General features: G+C 50.6%; 2 protein-coding genes across 2 annotated transcripts in view; one reads left to right on the plus strand and one right to left on the minus strand.

Moving 5' to 3' along the window:
• Positions 1-10,223: 10,223 nt before the first annotated feature.
• On the minus strand, positions 10,224-11,216 carry LOC128270216 (uncharacterized). The gene has a single exon (XM_053007619.1). The coding sequence runs from the start codon at positions 11,214-11,216 to the stop codon at positions 10,224-10,226; it is 993 nt and encodes a 330-aa protein (XP_052863579.1).
• A 27-nt stretch (positions 11,217-11,243) lies between these two features.
• The window catches only part of LOC128270218 (uncharacterized), an 84,537-nt gene continuing 70,294 nt past the window's right edge, over positions 11,244-25,486 (plus strand). Inside the window, exon 1 of the mRNA XM_053007620.1 lies at positions 11,244-11,256. Coding sequence (XP_052863580.1) covers positions 11,244-11,256 — 13 coding nt within the window. The remainder of the gene's footprint in view (positions 11,257-25,486) is intronic.

Raw genomic sequence — 25,486 nt, forward strand, 5'->3', positions numbered from 1 at the left:
CATTAGAAGCGATCAAACTTTGATGCACCCCAGGCAAAGGTGTGTGTTAGGGACCGATAATCCGTTTTTGAAGCATCCTTCTCCGTCGATTGGTAGCATAAGCTCTCAACGCCGCCAGTGGTGCCTAATGTGGCCTGTGAGCTTTGCCAACACTTGAGATTATAAAACAGAGAACGGGTGGCGCGCAGTCGACGGGGGGCAGCGGCCACCCGCATCCACCCACGGGGCAGATTTGTGACTTCTGGCAGGGCGGAAGAAAGTTAGAAACATACTTATGGGGTGGCGCGCACCCCTGTAGGCGACGACAGCGCAGGAAAGATAAACAATAGACATTCGCAGCCTGGATCGGGCATTTCTTCGGGCGCGCTCGTCCCCGCAGTTCGTCCACTCACCACCGTTCAGCCCAGAACGGAACAGGAAATGACAAATAAAAGTTTCACTGTTTGCACTCTTCCACTGCGCCGCCACCCGAAAACGGTGGCTGGCGGGCGCCATCTTTTTTTCAATTTATTTCCCCGGCTAACAGCGAACGGGTTGGCCGGCGGCGGCCAAGACGGTTGGTGTGTTTGGTGGATCCGGGGATAAAACTGGAAACTGAGTAGACGAGAAAGAGAGAGAGGCGCGGCAACATAAAGGAAACAGAAGAAAGAAGCAAAAACCCAGAGAAACATAACAAAGAATAATCCCGCAGAATAAGCGAGAGGCGGCGGATGAGCGCGCTTTTGGTGGTTCGAATTTTCGCAGCCCCCAATGGAAAAGCCATCAATGATAGCGGCCGGAGTCGGGCCCGCGTAAGTGAGCGACGGCGGAAGGCGGCCGTGAAGACGGAAACAAAGTTTGAAGCTTTTATCTGGCTGTTTTGGGGTGCCTTTTTCCTCACTTTATTTCTTGACCTTTTTTCCCCCGGCAGCAGCAGCAGCAGGGTAATTGTACGTTTTTTCACTTCTCATCTCTCTCTCTCTCTCTCTTGGTGGCCCGTGGGGTGTGTGGTGGAATCGTTGGTGCGAGTCCCAAAAGAGGGGAGCGCGCGCGCTGGGTTGATTGTGGGCAGAGACAAGCAAGTGGTTTGTAGGAAATTAGATTTATGTTCTGTTTGCCCGGGCCGATTCCTGTTTCCTTTTTGCTTCGCGTTGTCGGCGCGTCGTGTTCTTTTCCCTTTTTCCCAGCCTTTGTATGCTGCTGGCGGGGCGAGGCGGGCTCCCGTTTTGGGGTTGCCGGCGGCGGTTCTTCTTTTGGGGTGGTATCTTCACATTTCTTTTGGTGTGTTTCGTCGTTGGCTGCCTTTTTCATGCTGGCTGTGGCCTGACAGCAGCGGCGCCCCTCGGGAGCATCATGATCGCTGGGGGAGTGATTTAAAAGGGGTTGTCGTAAAACTGTCCATTACAGCACATCACACGTTTTGGTGGCGCTCCCTCAGGGGGAGTGAGCGGCGGGGGAGCTCTTTGTGAAGTGCAGCACTGTGCAAAATTACGTCACTTTAATTTGGAACTTTGAGCATAAATCACCGCGCGCGGATGCAGCGGCCGCCGGTACAGACGGGGCCGGGTGCGCTGTCTAATTAGTTTTATTTCTCCGATTGTCGTTTCAAACAAACGGAGAGTTTTGGGGTAATAGACGTGCGTTGCCAACGTAAGTTTCTTGGCTTCATGATTAGCCAGTTAGTTTCTTCGACACTTTCGCATGTCGACCATTCCTTTTTTCGAGCATGAAGAGACAATGGCATAATTGCCTTGTACTTACTAGAGGTTTCATGGCAAATGAATGTCTTTATAATCATTGAAGGACTGGACTAATTAACTAACGAAACGACTAACAAAGGTTAGTGTACGATTGTTTAATCGTTGCAGGATACGGATACCATTTAAGACCTTTTCATTTTGGTTTCAACAATTTATTTCAGGTCCTCGTTCCTTTTTTTTAAATTGTATCTTTGTCGCTAGCAAAAATTTTGTGCATAAATTGAAAAGGTGACGATAAGTATTAAAGTTTCAAATTGTGTTTTCCCATTTAAACAGAAGCTACGTAAACAAATTAAACACAGTGTCTATTGTCATTGTCACATATTGTCGATTAAAGACAGTGTCTAACGCATCAATATTAAACATCTGAACATTTGATAAATTTTCTTTTGCAATTGCTCCTTGCAATTTAAGATGTTGAAAGCAGGTTTAAGGTTCTCAGAGCAACATTATGAACATTTAAGGACATTTCACTAGTATTGGCTATTTGCATAGGCTATGGATGAATTTGCGCGGTGCCATCCCAAATATATTGGAAATCCTTCCTTCATTTGGCTGGCAAATGAGGGCAAACAAATCAACACCAAAAAGGAATTGATAAACTGTACTCAACATCTAAACTACAAATCCTGCGTTCCCCTGTGTGCATATCAACCGCCATGGTCCATTTGTTGCTGACAAATCTGGAATTGTTTTCAAAAAGATTCCTAACTTAATTACGCCAAATTGAAAAAAAACGATGACATTTTACCATCGTCAAGTAACTGAGAATCAATCAATCAATCCAAGCAATCTGGTTCTCAATATGTGTAGCAAAAATTCATTATGTGTACCAATAATGTCTGGAAGTATTGTTTACGTTTAAATACAGGAAGTCTTGTTTCACACGTTTTAATCGATGTTTTAACTGTATTTAGAATGACTGGAAAACCTTTTTCCAGCCCCGTAATTCGAAAGTGTTTTGTTGAAATGAACGTTTGTTTCGTTAGCCTCTGTACTTTTGTCACCCTGCACCCTTGAAAGACACGTCGTTAAACTTTTGTATTTGAGGAAAAGTCGCTCGGGTATTTGCCTCGGTCTATTTAAAACAGACACAGACACACACCGCAAACATTCACCTCGTTAGGGTAGCATAGCCGCCGTGCCATGCCATGGATAAACAGTTTTTCAGCCCAACGAACCCAACGGAACTGATTGGAAATGTTATCAGGCCATTTACAGATTGTGTTTAGGTTCGACTCCCACTAGTTGCTGGAAAAATACGCCGTTGCGTGGGTGAAAATCGATTCTCGAGACAATCTTGTTTGGCTTCATGCAACGGCGGAAGGATATGCCCCGGCGGCGTTGTAGCACCAAGGAGTCAATTGCCCGTGAGCTATCAAATTGAGTGCTTCTCGGGCGCAGAGAGACAGAGAGAGAGAGAGCGCGCGTCTGCCGTAGGGGTTTGGTGCCACGCTCTCCCCGGCCGTCGGTTAATCGAGATCGGAATGGTTTCTGGTTCAGTTTAATTTCCCATTTCCCGGGTGTGGGGGCCGCGAATAGAACTCTGCGCGTGGCGGGGCGTGTGGTTGGTTAGGGTTTGTGAAATGAGGAGGGTGTCATGCTATCCGTGACGGTGAACGGAATTGAACCCGGGTCCGGACCCCCGGGCCAATGTACGAGCCCTGCGGGCGGGCTTTCCTTATCTTGCGCCGTAATCTTGTTAATTAAGACCTGTGCAATTTATTAATTTTCCTGCTCTGCTCGAAGGAGGATCGGTAGCGTGTGTTAGTCATTCCGACAGCGTCTGTGACGTGTATCGGTTGCTACCCGGACGAATTTTCTGGCAATGGCCGAATCAGAGAGTGAGCGAGAGAGAGTCTACACCTTTGGCACTACGTGTGTGTGTTTGTGTGCCATTGCGGTGAATCTTCCCCGGGCTTTGGTCCCTAGGTCCCGAGGCCGACCAGGCAGGGATAGAGACCACTAGTCTTGAACCATAAACCCCGGGCCGGCCACACCACGTGTGGCGTACCGCACCCCCGTGACTGATTGTGTGCGGTTAGCGATAATGGACTACTGACCTTGCCGCAGCTAATTACGCTACGCGGACCGGACCACGGCCCCGGGAGTGGTGCCAATAAAATTACGCAAATTATTATACTACACAACGCAACGCGCACGAACCCCCATCGTGCGTGCGTGCTCTGGTGGATATTCGTTAAGAGAACCCATTTGTCACGAGTGGTGACACGCGGCATTCGCGTTCGTGAGCATTCATTATTACGATGACGAATCAGGAGAATGGTGCGCGAGCGCTCGTGTGTATATGCTCTTCAAAAAAGGACAAAAATGTAATAAGGTCCATTGGGTTGGGACTGTTCTTTAGCTTCACCAAGCACACTGAACGATGGGTTAAAAACCACCAGCTCAAGCCTAACGCTAAGTTAGTTTGACACAATAAAATACTTAAAGAATGTAATGGTGAGGTAGCCAAAGTGTCCTGCAATATGTCGCGCCACCATGACTGTCGCAGCGTGGTGCGCAAATCCGTCGTCGTCGATACGGTATATAGTCTGGAGCCATCTTTTCCGCAACAAACCGATCGAATTTCAGCAGCATCATTTAATTAGTGAAATGCTAGAGCGCCCCCTTCATACGTGATTCGGGCGATGAATCAAAGGCACAACAACTCCGACCGGACCCAACAGTTACCCGGTTCCTTTTCGGTTGTTCCGGTTGAATCCAGGGTCCACCGTGCTCAAAAAACCGTCCTCCCGAGCCCACGGGGTTGCTTGCGGGGATCAAAACATGCGCGACCGAAGAAGTGTGAAAACTAAGTTTTGCCTTCATTTCATTACGGCGGGGCACCACCGCTTTCCGGCTGGCTCGTCTACGTCTAGTTGGGGTCGTCGGCGAAAAACTTTTCCCCGAGCAAAACCGAGCTTAATTTCCCAGCCATCGGAACTCTCTCACGACGACGACGGCGTCCTGCACAATTAGTGCGCCGTTGACGGCGTGGAGGGGGGGGGGAGATCAACATGTATGAGTGTGTGTGTGTGTGGGCCGCCGGAGTGATTCGTCTATATTCGTCGGCCGGACAGATTACGTCCTGGTGCGGTGGCTGTATCTTCGTCAATTCGATGGACTCGAGCATAAATCTTTGGTGCTTTTGCCGGTCGGCCGGGTGCTTAATGTCCAGAGACACGGTTCCGAGTTCTGCGTTCTTCTGGGAACTCTCTGGGGTCTGGTCCGAGCAGCGCAACATGGTCACGGGACCAGGACCAAGCGGCCGGCAAAAGTTTTTCCCCACTCATTTGTTTGCGGAGAAACATTGGCAGCACTTCAATATATCGGGAAGCGGACGATTCATATGTCCAACTTTCGGTTTGATCTAGATCTAGCCCGGGCTCTCGGGCAACCCCAACCCGGCAGGACGCCCGCCCACCGCACTCGTTCGTTTAAATCACGTTGCGGCGGCCTCGGCCACCACCACCCAGATATTGGCAGACGTGAAGTTCTCAGGCCGCCGGACGGAACACACTGTTTACCAACTAATTAGACAACATTGGAGAGGACTACTACTACCACCACTACTACTACTGCCGCCGCTGCTGCTACGGATAGAAGAGTCGACACGGGTCCGCTCGAGAGTCGAGAATGTAGTAAACAAGGTCGTGAAGCAACAACGGCGCGCGCTTCACCCGCCGCTCGCCGTGTGTGTAAGTTCACGGTGCTCGGATCTCGGATGTCCTTAGGCGGATGTGGTGCCGTGCTCCTGCGCCCGTGCGTGCCAGTGTTCCGGGCGGGTGCCCGGCAAACTTTCCTACCTACGCAAACCGAAAGCTCATTCGGCGGGCAAAAGCAGGAGGGGAACGCGCATAAATCTTGTGCCGGCCTCTGCACTTCTGCGCTCCCGCCGCCGCCGGCATTAGTTCGCCCCCCCCGCTACCCCATCCGGTGGGCGGTACTGCACAAAAACACTAATTAATGACCGAGCATCCTTATCGTGGTGCCCGGCGCTGCCGCCCTGTGTCGATGTCCTGTGAGATCTTCCCCCGGATCGTCGATCGAGAGAGATGCAACGAAATTTTCGGCAGTGCGCCTCCTCGCCGAGCTGTGCTAGCTGTTACCCAATTTCTGGGTCGTGTGGACTGTTGTGGGCGACACACACACACGGAGCCGCGCGCCTGGTAGTGCACGTGGCTACGATGATTCTCAGGAAGGGCTCAAAATGGCTGCGCTTAATTAATAGAATATTGGACCAGAAGTGGAGCAGAGGAGCTTGGCAGGCAGAGGATGCGATCGCTGCGAAGAAGGTGGCCACAAGGATGGTGGGAGTTGAGAAACCCGTACGAACCGCGCGCTGCTGCTCCTTCCGGTTCTGGAAGAAGAGACTTCATTTGTGGGTTTTGTTGCGGGGTGCGCATATCAATTCGTGAGACACGCGCACCCGGCGTCACCACCCGGTGATGTCCTTTTGCAGCTTCCCGGCGGGGCTGCTGGTGGCTCATTTGCAGAGAAAGGCGCGTCGTTAGTAGCGAACCGTGTTGGGATGTGGAAAAATAAAAACTCGGCCACAAAAGCCGTGAAATTTAGACATTCCACCAGCGGCAGCAGCAGACGTGCTCTCGTTCTTGATGTTTACGCCGTCGAGGCACCGTTTGCTTATGCGAGGCTTTGCGGCGAAACTTTGATGACTCCCCGGTTTCGCTTCTTGTCAGCGAGACCTAGCAGCAGCAGCAGCGGGGAATAATGCACTGCGTCTGGCGTTCACGGTGATGTGTGCACAGGAGGACGAGGTAGCTACTGCATCGTGCTCATCCTGACATCGGGAACACATTCGACGTGTGAGCGCTCTTGGAGGCTTGATACTCGGTTCCGGAACCGAGCTGTGTTTGCTTCAAGTTGTCTTCCTCCAACAACTCTATCTCTCTCACACACTCTGTGAGTCCTCCTCGGGGATCGGATCTTTCCCAAAGTACCACCGAGCGCGCGGCCAGCGAGCTATGCAACTTATTTTTCACATAATCTCATTTATGTTGTTTCCACCGAAGGCAAATAAACATATAAACTTCTCGCTTGACGGCAGAGAAACCGCGTCCAAATAGCCGCCGTGTGTGTGTGGTGCAGCCACCGCCGATCTGTTGTGAGCCTTCTTATTAGGCGAAAGTTCGCCCTTTCACACACCGGTCCAGTCCGGCGGTCATACACACTGGTGCATCCCGGCCCAATGTTGGCTCCTGCGAGCTGCTGGTTGTTGAGCATTTTTTTTTCAGCCTTCTTTCTGGTCAGCACCACCATCGCCGGTACCAGTGTCGGTGGTCGGTGGTCGGTGGTCCGTGGTTTGCAAACCAGTGCAAACCAACACGAATTGTGAGGCCCCCCATCACTTCTCTGTCTGATGAAGCCACCAACCAGATGCTCGAGCCAAGCCGCTTGTCCATTTTGTTATTTATTTATTAGAATCATCCTACGGGCCAGCAGGCTTAATAGGAGAATATATAAAATAAGGTACAAATTTCGCTTAAAGCTAAACATACTTGGACGTCACAGATTGTAGAATCACAAATCAGACGCAAACGCAACCGAACGAATATGCTGACGAAACACGCTTACAGATTGGTCAAAGTCGTAACAATGGTACACCTGATTGAACCTGGTTGACATGAAGTTTAAAGGGCTAAACTGCCCGAATCTGGTCGCCTGCGTTGGCACAGTCAGAAACGAGTAATTCCTTAGAACTCTCGACGGCGCAGAAATGTTGAGTAATGAGAGAAGCACCGGAGAGTCAATGTTGTGACTGATGAGGCTAGCCACGAAACAACATTGAGCGATGGCCCGCCTATCATCGAGCCTCTCAAGGCCAAGGAGGAGGCAACGCGTACGATATGGTGGGAGTTGCCCTGACGCGCACCAATTAACTTTCCTTAAGGCAAATCTGGTAAACTTTTTCTGAATACGCTCGATTCGCTCACTCCAGCAGGCAGAGAACGGACACCAGACAACACTTGAATATTCGACAGTAGACCTAACTATACTGCAGTACAGTGCCTTAATACATTGGATATCGTGGAAATCGTTAGCGATTTTGAATAGCAGTCCTAGCTGCCTATTGGCCTGCGCAATGACGTGCTCGTAGTGTTCTATGAAGCTAAGTTTGTCGTCGAGTAGGATTCCCAGATCCCGAACACAGCTAGTGCGCTCAATTAATGCCCCGCGGATGCTGTATGCGTGCAGTAGAGGTTGGCGGGAGCGACTGAAGCTGATCGCATTGCACTTGGCGATGTTCAACTCCAGATGATTTAGTGCGCACCAGCTGGTGAACGAATCGAGATCAGCCTGGAGATCAGTGCAATCAGCGGGGTTTCTGATAATGGCGTAGAGTTTCACGTCGTCAGCGTACATAATAAATCTTGACTCGTGCAGCACGTATTGTAGGTCGTTGACAAACACAATGAATAGAAGAGGTCCAAGGTTACTCCCTTGCGGTACGCCGGAAGTGCCAGGAAAACATTTAGAGAAGCAGGATGATACCTTGACTTTGTATGTACGACCGGTTAGGAAGGAGCGTATCCACTGACTTAGAGCCGGGGAAAGTCCCAGTTTTGTTAGCTTCGCGATTAGGATGTCATGTGAGACACGATCAAAGGCCGCTTTCAAATCAGTATATACCGCGTCAATTTGCAGTCCCACGTCCATTGCGGTCTTGCATTTCGTCACAAATTCGGTGAGAGCGGATGTGGTGGATCTCTTGGGAAGAAACCCATGTTGGTTAGGACTTAAGACCGATCGCAGCCTCAGAAGCATTTCCTCATGCACTAGCATTTCAAATATTTTGGAGCAGGCGCAGAGTGACGTAATACCGCGATAGTTTGCCGCGTTCTGTTTGTTGCCCTTCTTAAAAATTGGTACCATGTGGGCTATTTTCCATGCAGCCGGGAAGGCATGAGATCGTATAGATGCATTGAAAATCGCCGACAAGACTGGAGCGACGGATTCGCGGCATTGTTTCAAGATGATGGGAGGGATGCCATCTGGTCCTGGGGAATACGACGGCTTCAGTCTGTCTAATGCCTTAACCACAGAGGGGACGCTAAAGGCGTGGATGGTGTCGAATTGTAGTTGTCCATGAGGAACATTTTTGACTGAACGGGCAATTGCAGCCGGATCGGTTACCGTTGGCCCGAATGCACTACAGAAACGAGTCGCAAATAGATCAGCCACCTCTTGGTGACCGTGTACAGTGACGTCGTTGAAGGACATCGTCGTTGGCGTTGGGGAGGATTTCCTCAAGTTGTTCACGTGTCTCCAGAATGTCTTTGGCTTCCTTCTCAAGTTGTACTGCACACCCCGGAGGTGCTTGTGGTACAGAAAGCGGTTGTACGATTGATACAAACCGCTAATATAGCGTAGCGATTGGTGATTCGTTGTGGAACGTTGTTGCTTGAAGTGTCGTAGCGCGAGTCTCTTTAGTCGCTTCAGGAGCTTCAGATGCGTGTTTGACCACGGAGGGGTGCTCGGTGGCCGTGCCAAAGGGGTGCAGGTTCTAATGGCTGATGTCAGGTGGTCGGTAAAACAGCGGACTGCATCGTCAAGTGAGATGTTTCCCACTAATAAAGTGGTAATGTCAAAGTTGTTGATCATGGTTCGCAGTTGCTCGAAATCGGTACGTTTGAAGTTGAGTCCAAGAGTAGAGTTAAGCCGACCAGTCCTGTTTGGCACACGGGTTGAAGCCAGCGATGGGACCTGCGCTGGGCTGTTCAGGTTCGGGTGGATGTTGACTAGCAGTGCCGGGTGATGAACGTCGCATGGGAGAAGCGCTGTTGGGGACTCATCAACCTGCGTTTCATTATCAAGTTCTTCGTTGACCAGGACCAAATCCAGCATGCGTGAGCGAGCATTCAGTGTCGTGTTTTTCTGCACCAGTCCATGTAGACTCAGAAGGTCGCGAAATTGGTGGTTGCAGAAGCCCTGCGGACCTACCGGCTGATTGAAATCGCCAACTAGTAGCAGACGATCACCCAGCTTCGACTGCTCCAGAAAGTCGCCAATAGTCGCACTCAAAGCATCTAGCACCGTGGGCGATGTGCAAAATACAGGTGGTAGATAGACAGCTCCAAAGATGCATTTCATACCGGCGTGCTGAATCTGGAGCCAGAGCTGTTCCAGTGACGTTGCGCGGGAGCGTAATTCACGAGCGATGATCGATGAGGCGACGGCAACAAGAACGCCGCCGCCACGACGCTTATCACTGGTCAGGGAATTGCGATCGCAACGGAAAACAGTATAGTCAGTAGAGGCGAAGAGAGACGAAGGGATTGCCGGATCCAGCCAGGTCTCAGTGAGGGCAATAATGTCGTACTCGTTCTCCGTGATCGATAACCGGAGAGCGTCGAGCTTGGTACGCACACCACGGACATTTTGATAATATATATTAAGTTGCGGGCGCTCACGAGAGTCATCACAAGTCTGGCGGCGTGGTGCATTGCATTCGCTGGTCAGTCAGACATTTATATCGTCGTTACTATTCGAGGCGCTGTCCGGACGGGGCCTTTTGCACCGATTGGTGGGCGAGCCGAACGATCGGTTGCCAAAACGTAGTGCCATTGCAGAGAAACGGGGCGGCGTCAACGATTTTGCCATGGAACTCAGGTTGGTGAAACACATCTGATCCGGGACGGGAGATGACGTCAACCCGGACGCAGGTATGTTGGGCCGGGGCTTGCTAACAAACTCACGGAAGCTGACACCAGCCGGCCACGTCGCCGGATCGAGTGCTTTTTCTCTCAAGGCCGGAGGTAAGCCGACCTTGAAAGAGAGAAACGAGACAGATGCGATGTCACGGTCTCTCGCAAGCAGCCTCCTGATAACAACATCCGTGTCACCAACACACTGACACACCATGTCAGAAACCTGCGCGTCGGTAGTGTCCGTCGACAGACGCGAAATGAAGAGCCACAGCCTGGGTTGGGGTGCAGGGACAGTCTTAATTAGTTGCTTCGGCGCAGTACCGACGACAAGCGGAGGCTTAAGTGAAGCCGCGGTGGCTTCGTGGCGGCGGTCAGGCAACGTGCGTTCCTTGGTCACGGCAGCGTATGAGGTGTCGGTTGTCGCACCGGCATGCAAGGCATCAGTACGGCGATCGGCGACGGCGACAGGAGAGCGAGACGACTCTACCAGGCGAGAGAACCGGCGATCGAACTCAGCCAGAATGTCGCTCTTCAACCGATCAAACATGGGGTCCAACCCACGCAGAACAACACTCTTCATCCGCATAGCGCCGTCCTCCAACATGACCGAGCAGCTGGGGCAAACCCACAAAAGCTGCGGGTTGCGGAACAGCTCTTTGCGGCATGTCTGCGGCAATCCCAGGCACTTGCCGTGAAACGCGTCGTTGCAGAATCCGGCACAATGGTACGCGACATCGTCCGCGCCAAGGGTTCCCCGGCACGCCGAACAGGTATTAGTCGTAGTGATGTCCGTGGTATCAGTCATGGCGATAGTGATGGTGTCGAGGAAGTGATGAGTGACGTCGGTGAGTGGGAAGTGTTGGTGTTGAGTGCCCGGACGGCGACAATGGCGATCAGCTGACCGAAAAATCGACCAACACAAGCGGGGACAAAAGTTCAGTGAACGAAATGACGCCAAAACAATTTTGCGAAAAAAAACACACACGACCGACGCGACCGCAGAAACAAAAGATTCCAGTTATACACCTGGCAATCACGAACAGGACAAAACGAAAAAACGTCAACGAACGGCGCGAGGACACATAGAAATTTGAGAATTAAAACAGTGCAACGGATGCACGTCCGAACGATCCAAGTGACAGTTCAACTAGTTGCTTGAAATATGGATCGGGCGAGGCGCGCGTGCAGTAAGCAAAAAAAAATGGCGCACCACCAGCAGCCGGGGCCACTCCGGTGATTAGCGTAATAAACCTCAATTCGTCTAATTATCGACGCAGAAGTCACTGCACGGGGCGGTGTTTGCTGGCCCGCGGAGAAAGCATCATGGTGGGGCCTCCGTTGAGGCACTTTGTGTCGATTCTTGACGAAAAACGGTGGGACCAAACCACTGGGCGGGGGGTGCATTAAGGGGCCGGCCTGGGATTTGGTAATTTCGGTAATTGCCCCACGGTAGAGTGGCGAAGAAGAATATTGGATGGATTTTAATGTGATTAAGTGGGATTAATAACATTATGATGACCACGACACACACGGCTTTGATGATGCTCGAGCATAAAATATGACTACGGCCCGCAAGTCGATCGGGGGAAAAAATGTAATGTCCTTAGCGTGTGACCCTCATTCGATGGGTAAATGCAACATATTTTAATTAACAGTGAACAGTACGGTTGAAACTCCGGTTATTTGCAACATTTCAAGGATTTGTTCAGGATTTAAATCATAAAACATGAATCGCATTAGAGTTACAATGCTATGCCGTGCTACAATAGACTTAAAATAAGCAGATAAATGGCTATTAAAAAATGAAGAAGATGCAAAATTCAACAAACATAAAGCAAACGAAGTGATGTTTAAATGTTGTTCTTCAATTATTAAAATTTAACTTCTCGTACATTAATTTGGCAACTTTCGAAAGAATTAAATAATTTTGAACGGTTCAGGCACTTGAGTAGATGTGCGTAGACCGGAGGTACTCCATCCAGTTTTGTAGCACTTTAAAGTGATTGTTAGCCGAGTGATGTTAACAACCACGGTGAGTGAAGTGCAGCCCCCAACATCAGTGCTGCCTAGTGGGCCCTACCGCATCATCCGCTCGACACACACTTCCTTGTGCTAATCTGAAAACTATTGTTCCCACAGCGCTCGCTGTTCTGCAATTCTGGAAGTGGACTTGAAAAGTTGCTCCTGATGGTCCTTGTGGTGTCCAGCAGTGCGCAAATCATTGTATCAACGAACGAACAATTTGCCACGGCGGATGCGGGCTGCCATAAAACATATTTTCCCAGCAGCCAGAGCGAAGATAAAGCACTACTTAAACCCAGGACCATGCCACGCTCAGTCCGGCAAACGGGCCGATCCCCGTTCCGGGTCGGTCAACTTTGGTTTAGTATTATTATTACTCTTATAAGCGAAACTATTTGTGTATGTTAATTTATCACTTTCCGCCACCTTCCGGTTGTTGGGTCGGTGACCGCGGCCACCCGTCTGTCAGCCCCCCCGGTCCGCCCGCGTGTCGAAATGCATTGTAATCTGCTGGTTATGTGTTCGGGCGAAACTGCGTGGACTTTGCGGACGACGGGTTTTTATGGTTCCTCCTGCAAACTTACGGAGGGGGGCCGATGCACTGTGCTTGGAGAGCGAGTGTCCTTTTTCGGTCACTTCTCCAATTCTGCAACGCCAGCCTCTGACCACCACTAGGCCCCTGACCTTTCTCTCTCTCTCTCTGGCGCGCGTTGTGAAGGCACGTTTACGTACGTGACGGATCTGTAGGGATCGGGGACGGTCGTCCAGGGCGCATCAGTTTCAATGTGGGCCATCGTCTGTCAGTCAGTGGACGGCGCAGCATGACAGACTGTCGTTTGTGTGCGCACTTGATGGCGATGCCTGGGGGTCTGGTGGCGCTGGTGGCACTGTTCCGATTCGGTTCCGCTCCGGGAGCTGCTCCTGCAACCACCATTCGTTCTCTTTAACGATAATGTAGGCTTCCATACTCGGTGTGCGAGGTTCTGATGTGCTGATGTGTTCATCGTGGTTTGTCCCGGGTAAGGCGAGGCCTGTGTGCAGCGCCCGGCGTTGTAACTGTCGTTTTATGGTCCTGTGAGCACGTGATTTAACTCCATGGCCCCGGACCCGGACCCGGGTCCTGGTCCGGGGACCACAAAATTTGCCCATTTAACTATTTTCACAAAACGACGCCCCATTTTCCGGTGGTGGGCGCTTTGCACCGGAACGTACGTGACTGTGTGTGTGAGTTTTTTTTGCCCATTACATCCATTCGATTGGCAGAATATGATTCATAAATTATCGAGAACCCAAACCCGATAACTCCTGTATGGAACATTAAATATTGTGGAAAATTAAACATTTCTCCCATTTTCCGTACATCAATTTCCTATTTCTGTCGCTGGTTACAACGGTTTTTGAGGCAGTTGCCATTTTTGTTAACCAACCGGCTACAATCGGCATCTGCATTTTCGACGACACAATTTGATCATAAAATCGTCTTCTAATCAACTTCAGGATATTGTTTTGTCAGGTTCTCAATTTCCCGCCTTCGATAAGAGCGCTCCATTCCCAACTCCATTTATAGCTGGCAGGAGATAACAGCAGCAGCACCAGCTAATGGATGCGAATGTTGGTGGTCCTTTTCATTTCCGCTGCCAATATTTGCAACCGGTTCCAACGGTGTACTGCTCGAGGCTGCTGAGAGCCACCGCTCTGGCTCTGGTCTTAGCTAATTAAAATTACTCACCCCCCACGGACTCGCGAAAGGAACTCCGCCAGAGAGCCACGTGGTGGGCTGCCTGTTTTGGTGAAGGCATATTTTTTTTGGTAACTAACTTTTAAATACGATCAACCAGAACAACAAACAAACCCTGGTGCTGCGGCGCACGCCTCCCGTCGGCAGTAACTCTCGAGACACAATTACGGCGCAACCGGCGCGTGCATGTTGCGTCCCAAACTTCGCGTGTGTCTGTTTCTTTTGGCCGACAGCTATTTTTTCGTAATTTTTAATCATCTTCATTTGCCCGAAGCGGAGCTTGGTGTACGTTTTTGCGCACTCGCCCAGCGCAAAGCGAGGGGCCCCCAAAGTAACGCCGACACCGACTCATTATCCTGCCAGATTTTCGTATTACAACCGACTGTTCCACGTCGGCCCGGACGGAAGCACACGGAACTCTGGGGTTTCCCGTGCGAAGTGCTTCACTTAGCGCGCGCCGTGAGTTATCGTTTCACGCCAAAACGATAATTCCCAACTCAGAAAAAGGAAGCGAAAAGAAAAACACACGAGCCAAAGCAAAATGATGGCATTCCGATGGGGCGGGGCGGAGGAGGGGATAGAATGATAAAAATTATGAAAACAGAGATTGGCTTTCAGGAGTTTCGAGCCACCGAACAGTGTCCCCTCCGTTGTCGTCGTCGAGTGGTGACTTCGCCTGCGAACGCGGTGATAAAAGCCAGAGGTGGACTTGTCATCTTTGCTCGTTCGCCTGGAACCGAAAATGAAAAACAACCCACCGGTGGATGGGTGGCGTCTGTCGAAGTCCGTTCTCCTGAGTCCCGCGCCCGCCCTCCCAGGAGAAAGCTCTCATTGTGCGTCAGCGTCCCGAATCCGGGTGCTAGCCGCCCGGCGACATAACGACATTAAAAGCAGTGGGTGGGCGGAAATAGGAAAACTTTTCAATTTCTTTATCGTGTGGCAACGATAGACGATGGTACTGGTGGTGGCGGTGTGGCTGGTGGCGTTTTTCCCCACGGTGATGATGATCCCACTCGCGCGCCGCGCCGTGGTCGACTGATTTGTGACGCGAAAATGAGCTTTCGGCCGTCGGGGATGGCCACCAACAATCGTCCTTGCAGCAGTAGCAGCAGTAAAGCCCCAGAGGACGCCGGATGGTCGAAATATTGGTTTCGTCTGTGTAATGGTTCCTGGACTGCGGCGTGGCGCGGCGCGAACAAAAGTCCCAAACTCTCCTCCCGCCCCGAGAGCGCCAAAGTTTTCCAAGCCCGCGGCGTGCGGCCCAGCTTCCAACGGCGAAAGGAGTTTGACTTTGTGAAAGCAGCGGACTCAGTCTGCCGAGATATTACGTAGAGTGAACGCTCAGCGAAGTAGTATAATCGGGTGCAAAAAACAACACACAGACACCACCAGCACCGAGCATCTTTCAACTATTCTTGGTTTTAATTTAATTAACTGAAACTCTGCGGCACCTCACTTGCGAGAGCCACATGCGCCGCCGCGTCCTCGGCCGCCGGCAGTCGATCCAATTCTTCGGTAAAATTAGCAAAAGCTTTCGCGCTGACTGGCGAAGAAGAAAGCTTCCAGTGTGAATTCCTTTCTCAATACTTCAGCCCAGTTCGAGTGGACAAGAGACTGAACTCTGCTGAGATAAAGTTTCCGCACTGCGCCCAGTGTGGCTCCCGATTCCGGACCTAATGTTTGCTTTTAATGCTTACATGTGACAGCCTGACCAGTTGCTCTGCATACAATACCTCTCCTAAGCTTCCACAGTTTTTTTTCTGGCCACCGCTGCACCGATGAAAAACTAGCTCGAAAATGATGGAATTCTCCGGAAGTGGTGGTGTTAGCGTCCAGTAAACATGAAACGGCGCTCGATAGATCATGTTTCAGCTTTGGGGTTGGCATCGTCCGGTAGGCGAGAGTCTGGAAAAACATGTTTATTTCCCTGCTATGATGCGTCACGTCTGGTCTCGTGTTTCGGTTCCGTCGACGTCCCATCCTGCGGGTGTCCTAGAAGGTCGACCATCGGCCGGCTGCTGGACCGTGGACTCGCCGCGGCGCGGTACCAGCAGCATCATGGTCGTGTTTGTTTCCGCCGCTTACGGAGCAGTTCCGCCCGAGCATAAACACCCGCAAGTGGACACACGACGCATCCGTTCTGGATCGGGGGACGATGGACATGACAGATCAAATCAACGTTCAGCGTATCGGCGAAAAACATGAAATAGGTGGACAGCAGCGCGAGGCTGAACGGTTGCCATTTTCTGGTTTGATTTTGTTGTTCCATTTCCCCGTGTGCCGCTGCTCGGGGCTGTAACTCATATCCTAACAAGTAGCAGCGCGCACGGCAGGACACACCGAGATGCCGAGGTTAGTTAAAACGCTTCGCTGTTTCACATGAACGCCAGTGTGCTGGTCTGTGACTCTGAGGACTTTTTTCCATTGGGTCAGCATCCTGCTTCACTCCGAAAAGGGGCTCCTCTTGGAGGACCATACAATACCTGGCCAAAATTGTAGTGGACCAGGACATCAACATCATCGACGTTCGCGTTATTGAAAAAGCAACGCATCAAAAGTATTGTTGCTTCGCGGTTTTCCGTTCACCCGCCGCGTCAACCGTTAGACTGGCGAAAGAGCCGCCAATCTTGAGACCAACTTTATTTATATATACACAACATCGCATCGCAGCCATAGTAACAGCCTGACATGGCCAAGTTCCGCCACCAGTTTATTTCCTGCTCTGCCGAGCATTCTCCATCATCCGCGTGTCACTGACACCCCATTAAGTGGCTCCTACTGGTGGCAACTTGCTGTTGTTGTTGCGGCCAGGGGTACGGTAATGCTGTGAGGGGCGGGAGGAAGTACATTTGCTCGGCCGAAGTACAACATCAGTTCGCTAATATGCGGGCACATTAACGACGCCGTGCGAATCCGTCATCCGTCGTAGTACCTTTCCGTTGGTTTGAAATCCCTGCTAAGAGGATGTAAACACTGTTGACAGGTTAGACTTGGTTTGTCTGTCCCATTGTGTGTGCATTGTAGCGGGTTGCAGAGAGAGATTGAACGATGACGTCGAATGTAACGAATCACTGCCTGATTTGCGGTTCATTTCCCGTCAATGGTGGATGGAAGGTAGTCTCGAACGTCACGTTGATTGTTTGCCCAGAGCAACTCCTCCCGATAGAGAAAAACCGCGAGTAGGTTACGCTAATATTAGGCCTTTGAATTAATGCATGCGGTTTTTATTCGACAATTGAGGTCTACCTGCAACAACAAAACGTATGACTTCTTTAATGAAAGTATCCGACAGTCGTTAGCTGCTACTTTCTCCCATCTTTAAGGTGATTAACGGGTTTCGTGTCGATAGAACTCCTCATCTTAAGAAGCGATAAAATCAGAGATCAATTTTTTAGTATTTTCATAAGAAGTAGACCTTTGCCGTGCTGCCAAATTGTTATTCATGCAACGGAAGAAGTAGTAGTCCGAAGGAGCAATTATTCTTGTTGTTTTATGGTCAAAGCTTTGCTTCAATCGTATTAATTGTTCTCGATAGCGTTGTCCATCAATAATTTTATTGGGGTTTGAAACCTCATAGTAAACCACACCTTTCATATCCCATCAAATGCACGGAATATTCTTTACACAATTAATATTTTGCTTTGATTGCGATGGATCTGGTTCACCATGCTGTACACAGGCCTTTTTGCGTTTAGGATTCTCGTAATAAATCTACTTTTCATCACTAGTGACAATTCGGTATAAGCCATTTTCCCTTTTTTCAATGTCTGTTTCTTTCAATTCATGTGGAACCTAATAGGACATTTTTCTCATAATTTCCATGGGCCTTTTGCCTTTGGAAATGTCGTCTGGTCAACTTCTAACATTTCTCCCGACTCGTTTTGCGTTCTGATCGAGCACTGCTGCCAATTCTTCATCATCAACCTTATTTAGCTGTCCAGGTCGCTCTTAGTCTTGCAAGCTAAAGTCCTAGTAGTTGAAAGAAAGAATTTAAATTGCCTTTTTGTGGAACTGCATTAGCTTCCGGGTATTCCCAGGTTTGTTTGGCAATTTTGCCTATTAGTCCATTTGCCAATAACGCTACAAAAAAACTACCCAAAGTAAGAGGAAACTGTCACCCGAATCGGGCTCGTAACCCAACATACCAGCACAGTGTGGCGCTGATCAGTTTCGTACGCTAAGCACAGTTCCCCGTATTTAAAGACTTCATAGAAGATGGGATTTTATGGGCTTTTCTTCCGGGCGTCGAATGGCTTTCTATCAGCCGGCCCGGAAGCTGCCCTGGAATGGATTAAAGGCATTAAACTCAGGCCAACAATGGCCATTGAAAGACGTTTCTTCCGGACACACACACACACACACACACCTACACTCGCTAATGCTGGCCGAATGTTGTTGCACCCTGTCGTGTACAACAAATTAAACGTATGCACACATATTTTGAGTAAAATGTAAACACACTTAGAATTTAACTCTTTACATCCTATTCACCGGGGATGAGGATGCAGCGTTCCGTTCCGCTGGGTCTTCGTCGTTGAACCTTTTCGCTTGGCCCGGATGGCGAGCTGATGACAGGAGGAGGGACCAACCACCCCACAGGCGACGAGCGAGTGACAAGGGCGCACGCGGCCCAGGACGTTGAAGGCGTCGCTTCGCTCATCGTTTGCTGTTCGTAAACACAGTTTCATTCGCACCGATCCTCTTGCCGTTTGGGATAGCTTCTGAAGGACCCTGGCTCCAGGCCCTGTAGGTAGAGGCACACATCGTACGGTGTGTTCTGAAATCTGTCCGCTTTATTGCTGGCTGTAATGCGCCACTTGAGGTAGTCGGCACCGCAGCCGCATGCATCTAATGCCCGCTTCGGTTCCGTTACGGTGCATCGCTCGGCACCGAATCTCTGGCACACTTCACACGAGTGGATCCCCGGTGCCGGGTTTCTTTCCACCGGTGGACGAGCGTCCCATCGAGGCACGCTTGGACCATGCGGCGGACGGGGACCTAATGCTCGGCGAGGATCACAGCCCTGGCTCGCCCTGGAAATCCGAAAAATAGAAGCTTAATGCTGTGGAGCGCTATCTCGGCTATGTGATGTCGGCCAGACTGTGCTCGGCCGAAACCCGAGAATATGGAGGCGACGAGAACTGGCGCTAGGTGGGCGCGGAAAGTTATATCAAGTGTCAACTGACGGTTTGCTGTTCGGCTCTCCTGCGTTCAAAAGTTGATGGGCGGCCGGGCCGGCCGGCCGGCGTGCATTGGGCCCCGGAGTATTTTGGGCAGTGGTCTGGTAGTGGATTTGGACCGAAGGGATGTGAAGATTGTCAGGAAACGGGACGGGCCAAAGGAAAAAAACAAGCCCCACGTAAGCTGAAGCGCAAATATTTAAACACATTTAACTCTCCACTTTTGAAGCGGAAGCTTGACTGTTTCTGAATCTGCCCGTGAACTCCTGGGGCGGTGAACTGATCGCCGGAATTCTTCGGGCTTTTGCGGGGGCAGTAAGCAAAGTGTGCGGATATAGACCAGGACCCAAGACCCAACCCCCGAAAAGAAACGGGTTGCGCAAAAAAAACGTTACATCACACGTATTTATGCAGGGTACATACCTTTACGTCCCTGTCCGGGGTCGTACGCCCTCGGGCTACAATGTGTGCCAACCGCCTGTTTACTGTTTGCCTGCATTTGTCTGTCAACACTCTTATTTATGGCTTCCCGAGAACTGAACCCCGGAACCGGGTGGAGCTGCCCTTCAATTTGAACTTTATTCTGGCTCCCGCGCACGGGGCGCTATGATGACGTTACGGTGGATGTTTCAATTGATGCCGAACCAAAAATGGCCAACTTTTCCAACGCCTCTTCGGGGTGTGAGATTTTTATGGATTTAATTACACACTTCCTCCTGTCGCCCGGATCGGAAGTGGGCGCACCGGAGAGGCCACCGGAGTGATGGATGGACATTACTCTGGTGGGTTGTGTTCAGATTTCTTGTGACCGGAGATTAGCGGCTTCAGCAGGCAGTGGCTTAACTTCCCGGATCGTAAAAAGAGTACTTCTACGTTCTTGAACAAGACCCATCTAGAGTATGTTCATCGGTGTCCAGTTTGTGCGCTCTTTTGGGGAACGGCCGGCCGGCATCCACCCTGGCCAGGCCAGGACTTGTGCGCTCGTTCCAGTCCCCCCTGTGCTGCCGGTTTTTGGTGGCATTGCTTACGAAACTCTAATGTCCGTGACAGCAAACATAGCCAGGAGTGGCCAGGACGGACTAGTGGACGACACAAACAGCGCACCACAGGGGAGAACCGGTGGCCAGAGCGCGCGTTCGCCTATGACATAACGACGACGATGGTGCCCCCGAAATGACCATGATGGTAATGGTGGCTAATGGTCCCAAATGGCTCATTTGTCGGTGTGTCCGGGGTGAAGGTTGACATCGATGTGTAGTCCGCCGTGCATGAGGGCGTCATCGTCACCGGGCGACTCCAGCGTTGGGCACTCTAGCTCTTGCGTCATCAGCAGAGCCAGACTTCCGGAGCGGCCAGCATATGATGCAGCCAAGAACCGAAAAGGGGCGGACAATATATTTGCTTGTTTGCGCTCTGCATTCACCTACCATTCATATGCAGGTTGAAGGGTGACCTACTGCTGCTGGACCCCAGGGCGGAGCACACCTGGGGCGCAATGTTTTACAGCAAGATTCATTTCTTACTTTGTTGCGATTATTTTTGTGGCAACCTTAACGCAGCAGTGATGGAACCCAACCCAAAGAAAACCCAACTGGAAAAGGCTCTCCACGCCCCCATGGGTTGTGTCGATACAAAATGTTGTTTGCAATTCACCATCAACCGCAACTATCGGAAATCCATTACCAAGTCCACGGGCGCGCGCGATGGATGGATCCCGTCTAGACGGGCAAAACGCTTGCCGCTGCTCGTCTTTTGCACGGCAGCACCGCAACGAGCGCTATGCAACAGGAGTGTACCACACCCCTTTCCGGGTGGTTGCAGGTAATTGCTGCACAGGTACAAGGCAAAGGTCCTGAACGGGCTCGTGTTCGTGTGTGGGTCCTTTTTTTCCTTCGCCACAGTGCAAAATCCATTAGTTTCGCATGATTCAATCACTTAGCTCGAAGGCCGCCCTTCCTCACAGCAGAGGGGGTCGTGGTGGCCTGGGGAGACCCCACGAACCACCCACCAGCACCCGCAGCCGCCCGTTCGCCCGCGTTGGATGTCCGATACCTGAGCTTTGAAGGTGCAAAAAAGATTAATCTATTGCCCTTTCTTCGCACATTTCCACGAAACACTTATCCCTAGGTTGGGTCGTCGGGAGTGTCGAAGCCGCACCAGCATTTTCCCGCCATTGTCTGTCTAAGTCGTCGGCGGGGCACCATCGGCCGGGAAAGGACCGGCGAAAGTCACCAGGAAAATAATGAGATTTTGTCACGCAAAAAGAGCGAAAGGTGGTGATGGTCGATTGGCTTTACTTCTCGCCGCGGCGGCGGCGGCGATGAAGAAGAAAAGTCCCACATCCCCACAAACCGCCTTGCCTTGGTCACTGGGTGCGGCGGAGTGGCCTGGTGGTACCTGCTTTCTCGAGTGTGCGGGACCAGGGACTCTCAGGGGCGAGTAAGGACTTCTTCGTCTAGCGTTCCCGTCGTCGCCGAGAGTTTCCCGTACGGCCTCGTCTCGTAGTCGGGGGCGGCTCTCCCAAGAGGGTGCCGCCGTGCCCACCCACGTGAATCGTAAGGTGCGACGAAATTGACTTTTTGGTCCCCCGTCCATCTATTGCGCGTCGCATTGTCCATGCTGTGCAAGTGGCTTTACCATCGTTAGGTCGTGTTGGTAATCGAAAATAGATCAAAGTAACCCCCCAACTGGGGTTGGCTGCAGCGCTTGGCTTGGTTCAGGATCGAGAACCGTGGTGACTCGATGAGACGAATTAGGCTTTCGGTGGTGGTGATGGCTGGGTTTCGGTTCTTTCTCGTTGAGCGTTTTCCAATCACTCCCCCTGGCGGTGGAAACAAATATCCGCCTCACCGGCAAAACACTTGAACACAATCCATTCCGAATGTTTGGACAAGGCCCGTGATAAGGTTTGGCAGGTTTTATTGGCAACGAAAATAAGTTACCTCAGGACGAGGCGCGCTGAGCGACGGGCTCTCCCCGGGGACGACGGTGTGTTGGACACTTGGCGAGCGAGAGCTATTTTCTTGGAGTTCACGAGAATTGTTAGCCACAATGATGACGTTTTCACAGCACCGCGGAGTGACGGCAGAAAGATTGTGACACACTCTATGGATGGAATGGCGGACCAAGAGAGTCGCGTTAATCGACTTAAAAATTTATTTGCTCTCTTCCTGTGGTGTCGTCTCCGGATGGTTTCTCGGGCAGCGCACCACCTGCGCCACGGGGTAAATATGGTCTCGCGGAGACTTCGTCGTCATTATATGAGGATTTGCGCCAATTATTTGGCTCCGTTGGCCGGGGCTACGGGGCTAACTAAGCCGAAAATATCACCAAACCCGGTGTGAAACATTTTCTATTTTTGTGCGCGCCACGGAGAACGGGTGGAACATAAAATGGTGCCTTCCTTCAGGCTTAGATGGAGCCGAGTGCGGTGGAGCTTTCGGGAAACCGAAAAGCTTTAAGCACTGTGTGATTGGCCACTGTTTAAGGAGGGAACGTGTGCACAGAACCGGATTTTCACATGACAGAGATCAAACGAATGAACGAAGTCGAGCATATTAGTGTCAACCGAAGTGTACATTTTTTTACAGGTTATCTGCTAACGTCTTAATGCTGCAACCCCCCGAGCACGATGTGGCTGAGTTCACCCTTTTCGGGTAGTATAATCTTAAAAGCTAGTCTTTTACACGCCCGTCGGAAAGCTGGTTTTTACTTCGTTATATTGGTAATTATTTGCACGATAACCGTCAGCTTTAATGTGGCAAAGTATCGCCTTGTCGTTGGAATAAACAGTCCATTGTCGTTCGGAGCGTGTGCCTTTGTTGCGCTTCTTTTCCTCCTTCTGTTGTTGACCAGTAAAACCTTCAGCATCTTTTAAGGACCGTTAGTGACCCGATTCGCCGATCATTAGCGCCAGTCGAGTGAACCATTTTTTCGCACGCGCGCCGTCAAGATGCCGCGGCGGCAGTAGAGTAGGGCGGGACTCCACGACTTGTGACTTCGTTCGACTCCATTTTTTGCCCCACCACCCAGGGGACCAGTTCGGGTTCGGGTTGACTTTCGACATTTATCTTGCTCCGAAAAAGTTTACCCTCGTTTACGAAAGAAAACCCCAAAGAAAACGGGTTGGTTAATTTTTGGATCCCAATTTTTGATGCATTTTTAATCCACTTGGAAAATCATTTTCCAACGGGTGTCCGTCCGACGGGGGTTTCTCCAACCGGGAAGTGGTCGCCAAATGGAGCTATTTAATTTTCCCACAACCAGCCCACGCGATGCGCGCCATCGGAGTACACCGGGCGACCACTTAACCAGAACGGCGGACCACCACTTACACAGGATGATGGTCTGTATCCCTTTTCTGGGTAGCGCTTTTTTTTTTTGCTTGCACGGCCATCGGCCGTCGTCGCTAAACGTGCACATTAACACGGTCTGTAACTCTTTCTCCTATCTTCACGTTATCGGTTGTTGTTTTTAACGGCTTACCGAATCAATTGAAATTTACAAATAATTTGTATAAGTTGTATACCTATCTTGAATATATGATGCTTCAAAAATCATACAAAATGTTAACTGTAAAACTTTGGATGAAATAGGACGTAACAGTATCATAAGTTCTAGATCCGTCTGAACAAAACAATAATGACAACATATCAAGTATGCAGTTATTGATAGTATTTGTACTACTAGAATCGTTTACAATTTGAAATAGCTGAAGCCTGAGACCTTTGTGAGAACACATAGATGGCAATCACTCGGCTATATCTGAAAATCTTAAATCCTTCGTCGGGTACTCAAGGTGTTTTCCGTTTGAGTTAGCAATTCTTCTAGTTTAATGCCGTGGATTTGTACTAAAATGTTGCTGCTTATTGTTTCTGCTCCACCTTCAATCTCCATTCATAAAACATACAACACTGCAAACAGTATTCCAAGCCCCACGCGTACATCGGAAAGCTGTTGTCAGCAAAATTACTCAACCATTTTCAGTTTGCGCCGAATCAATCCGTTATGCCGATCGCGTTTTTACTTCCGCTCGCTTGCACGCCGAAGGAGTTATTGCTGTGGCAGTCCATTTTATGGCCAGCATAATGGGCCGGCGCGTCCATTGAAGTGTGCGTTTCGGTTGAAATAATAATTGGGGAAGCTTCGAAAATGATTCCCCAACTGTCCGTGGCGACCGCGTATGCTGAAACGCAACAAAGAAGGATTAATGTGCCGTTCTAAAATAGGCGTCCGAGGTTTACGCGCGGCGGCACCATTCGCCGAACTGAGGAGCTCCACTACGCGTACGTAATGAGGCCTAAAGCGCGTCCAGAGATGGTTATGCCGCTGCTGTGCGCTAAGCTGCTATCGAAATTCAGACGGGGCACCATCCAGGACTGCACCGAAGCGCGCATATTTATCGCGCACCGTATAACTGAGCCGTCCTGTCGAGGCTGTTTATGTCCCACTTAAGGACGGTAGCGGCGGGAAACTACACACAGACTGACCAATCGACTGGTGTGGTTATCATCAATCGCTGTAAGAGCGCTGCTGCGGAGAACATCTACCGAGTACCAACCACCAATGTCCGGTCTTGCTCTTTGGTGGGCCACCACCACTGCATGTCACTGCTCGCCACTTTGAGCCGCTTCCGGGCGGGACCCCAACGGGAAAGCCAGTAGAATAAATGCACTTGTCGTTATCAATTTATCAAGTGCAACGACGGCGGGACACGGAACAAACAGCAGCCCAGGTCTTTGCATACGCCAGTGGCGGCACCGGCTCCTCGTATGCGGGACGTTATGCTGCCAGGCGAGACAGGACCTTGCTGCCCAAGCAAACGATCATTTTTCAACCGTGTGGAGATTCCGGAAATGTTGGGCCTTTGGTGTATTAGCTTTTGTGGTTCGACGAATGTCGGCCGGGGGAAAAAGATAAGTTTGGAAGAAGCCGTCTGTGCCGATATTCACTCTGAGTTGTGCATGTGAAATGTGATATTACGATGTTGTGCCGACTTATGTTTTTTTTATTGGCAGAATTTGTCGTCTATTTGCACAAACCTAAAATCACTTATTTTTTCAATGAACTCCAGAAATCCATCTGGACACACATGTAGAGAGGAAAAATGATTGCCCGAACTGTGATTGTGTACCA

This window comes from Anopheles cruzii, chromosome 3 (genome assembly GCF_943734635.1).
Source record: "Anopheles cruzii chromosome 3, idAnoCruzAS_RS32_06, whole genome shotgun sequence".
Taxonomy (NCBI): domain Eukaryota; kingdom Metazoa; phylum Arthropoda; class Insecta; order Diptera; family Culicidae; genus Anopheles; species Anopheles cruzii.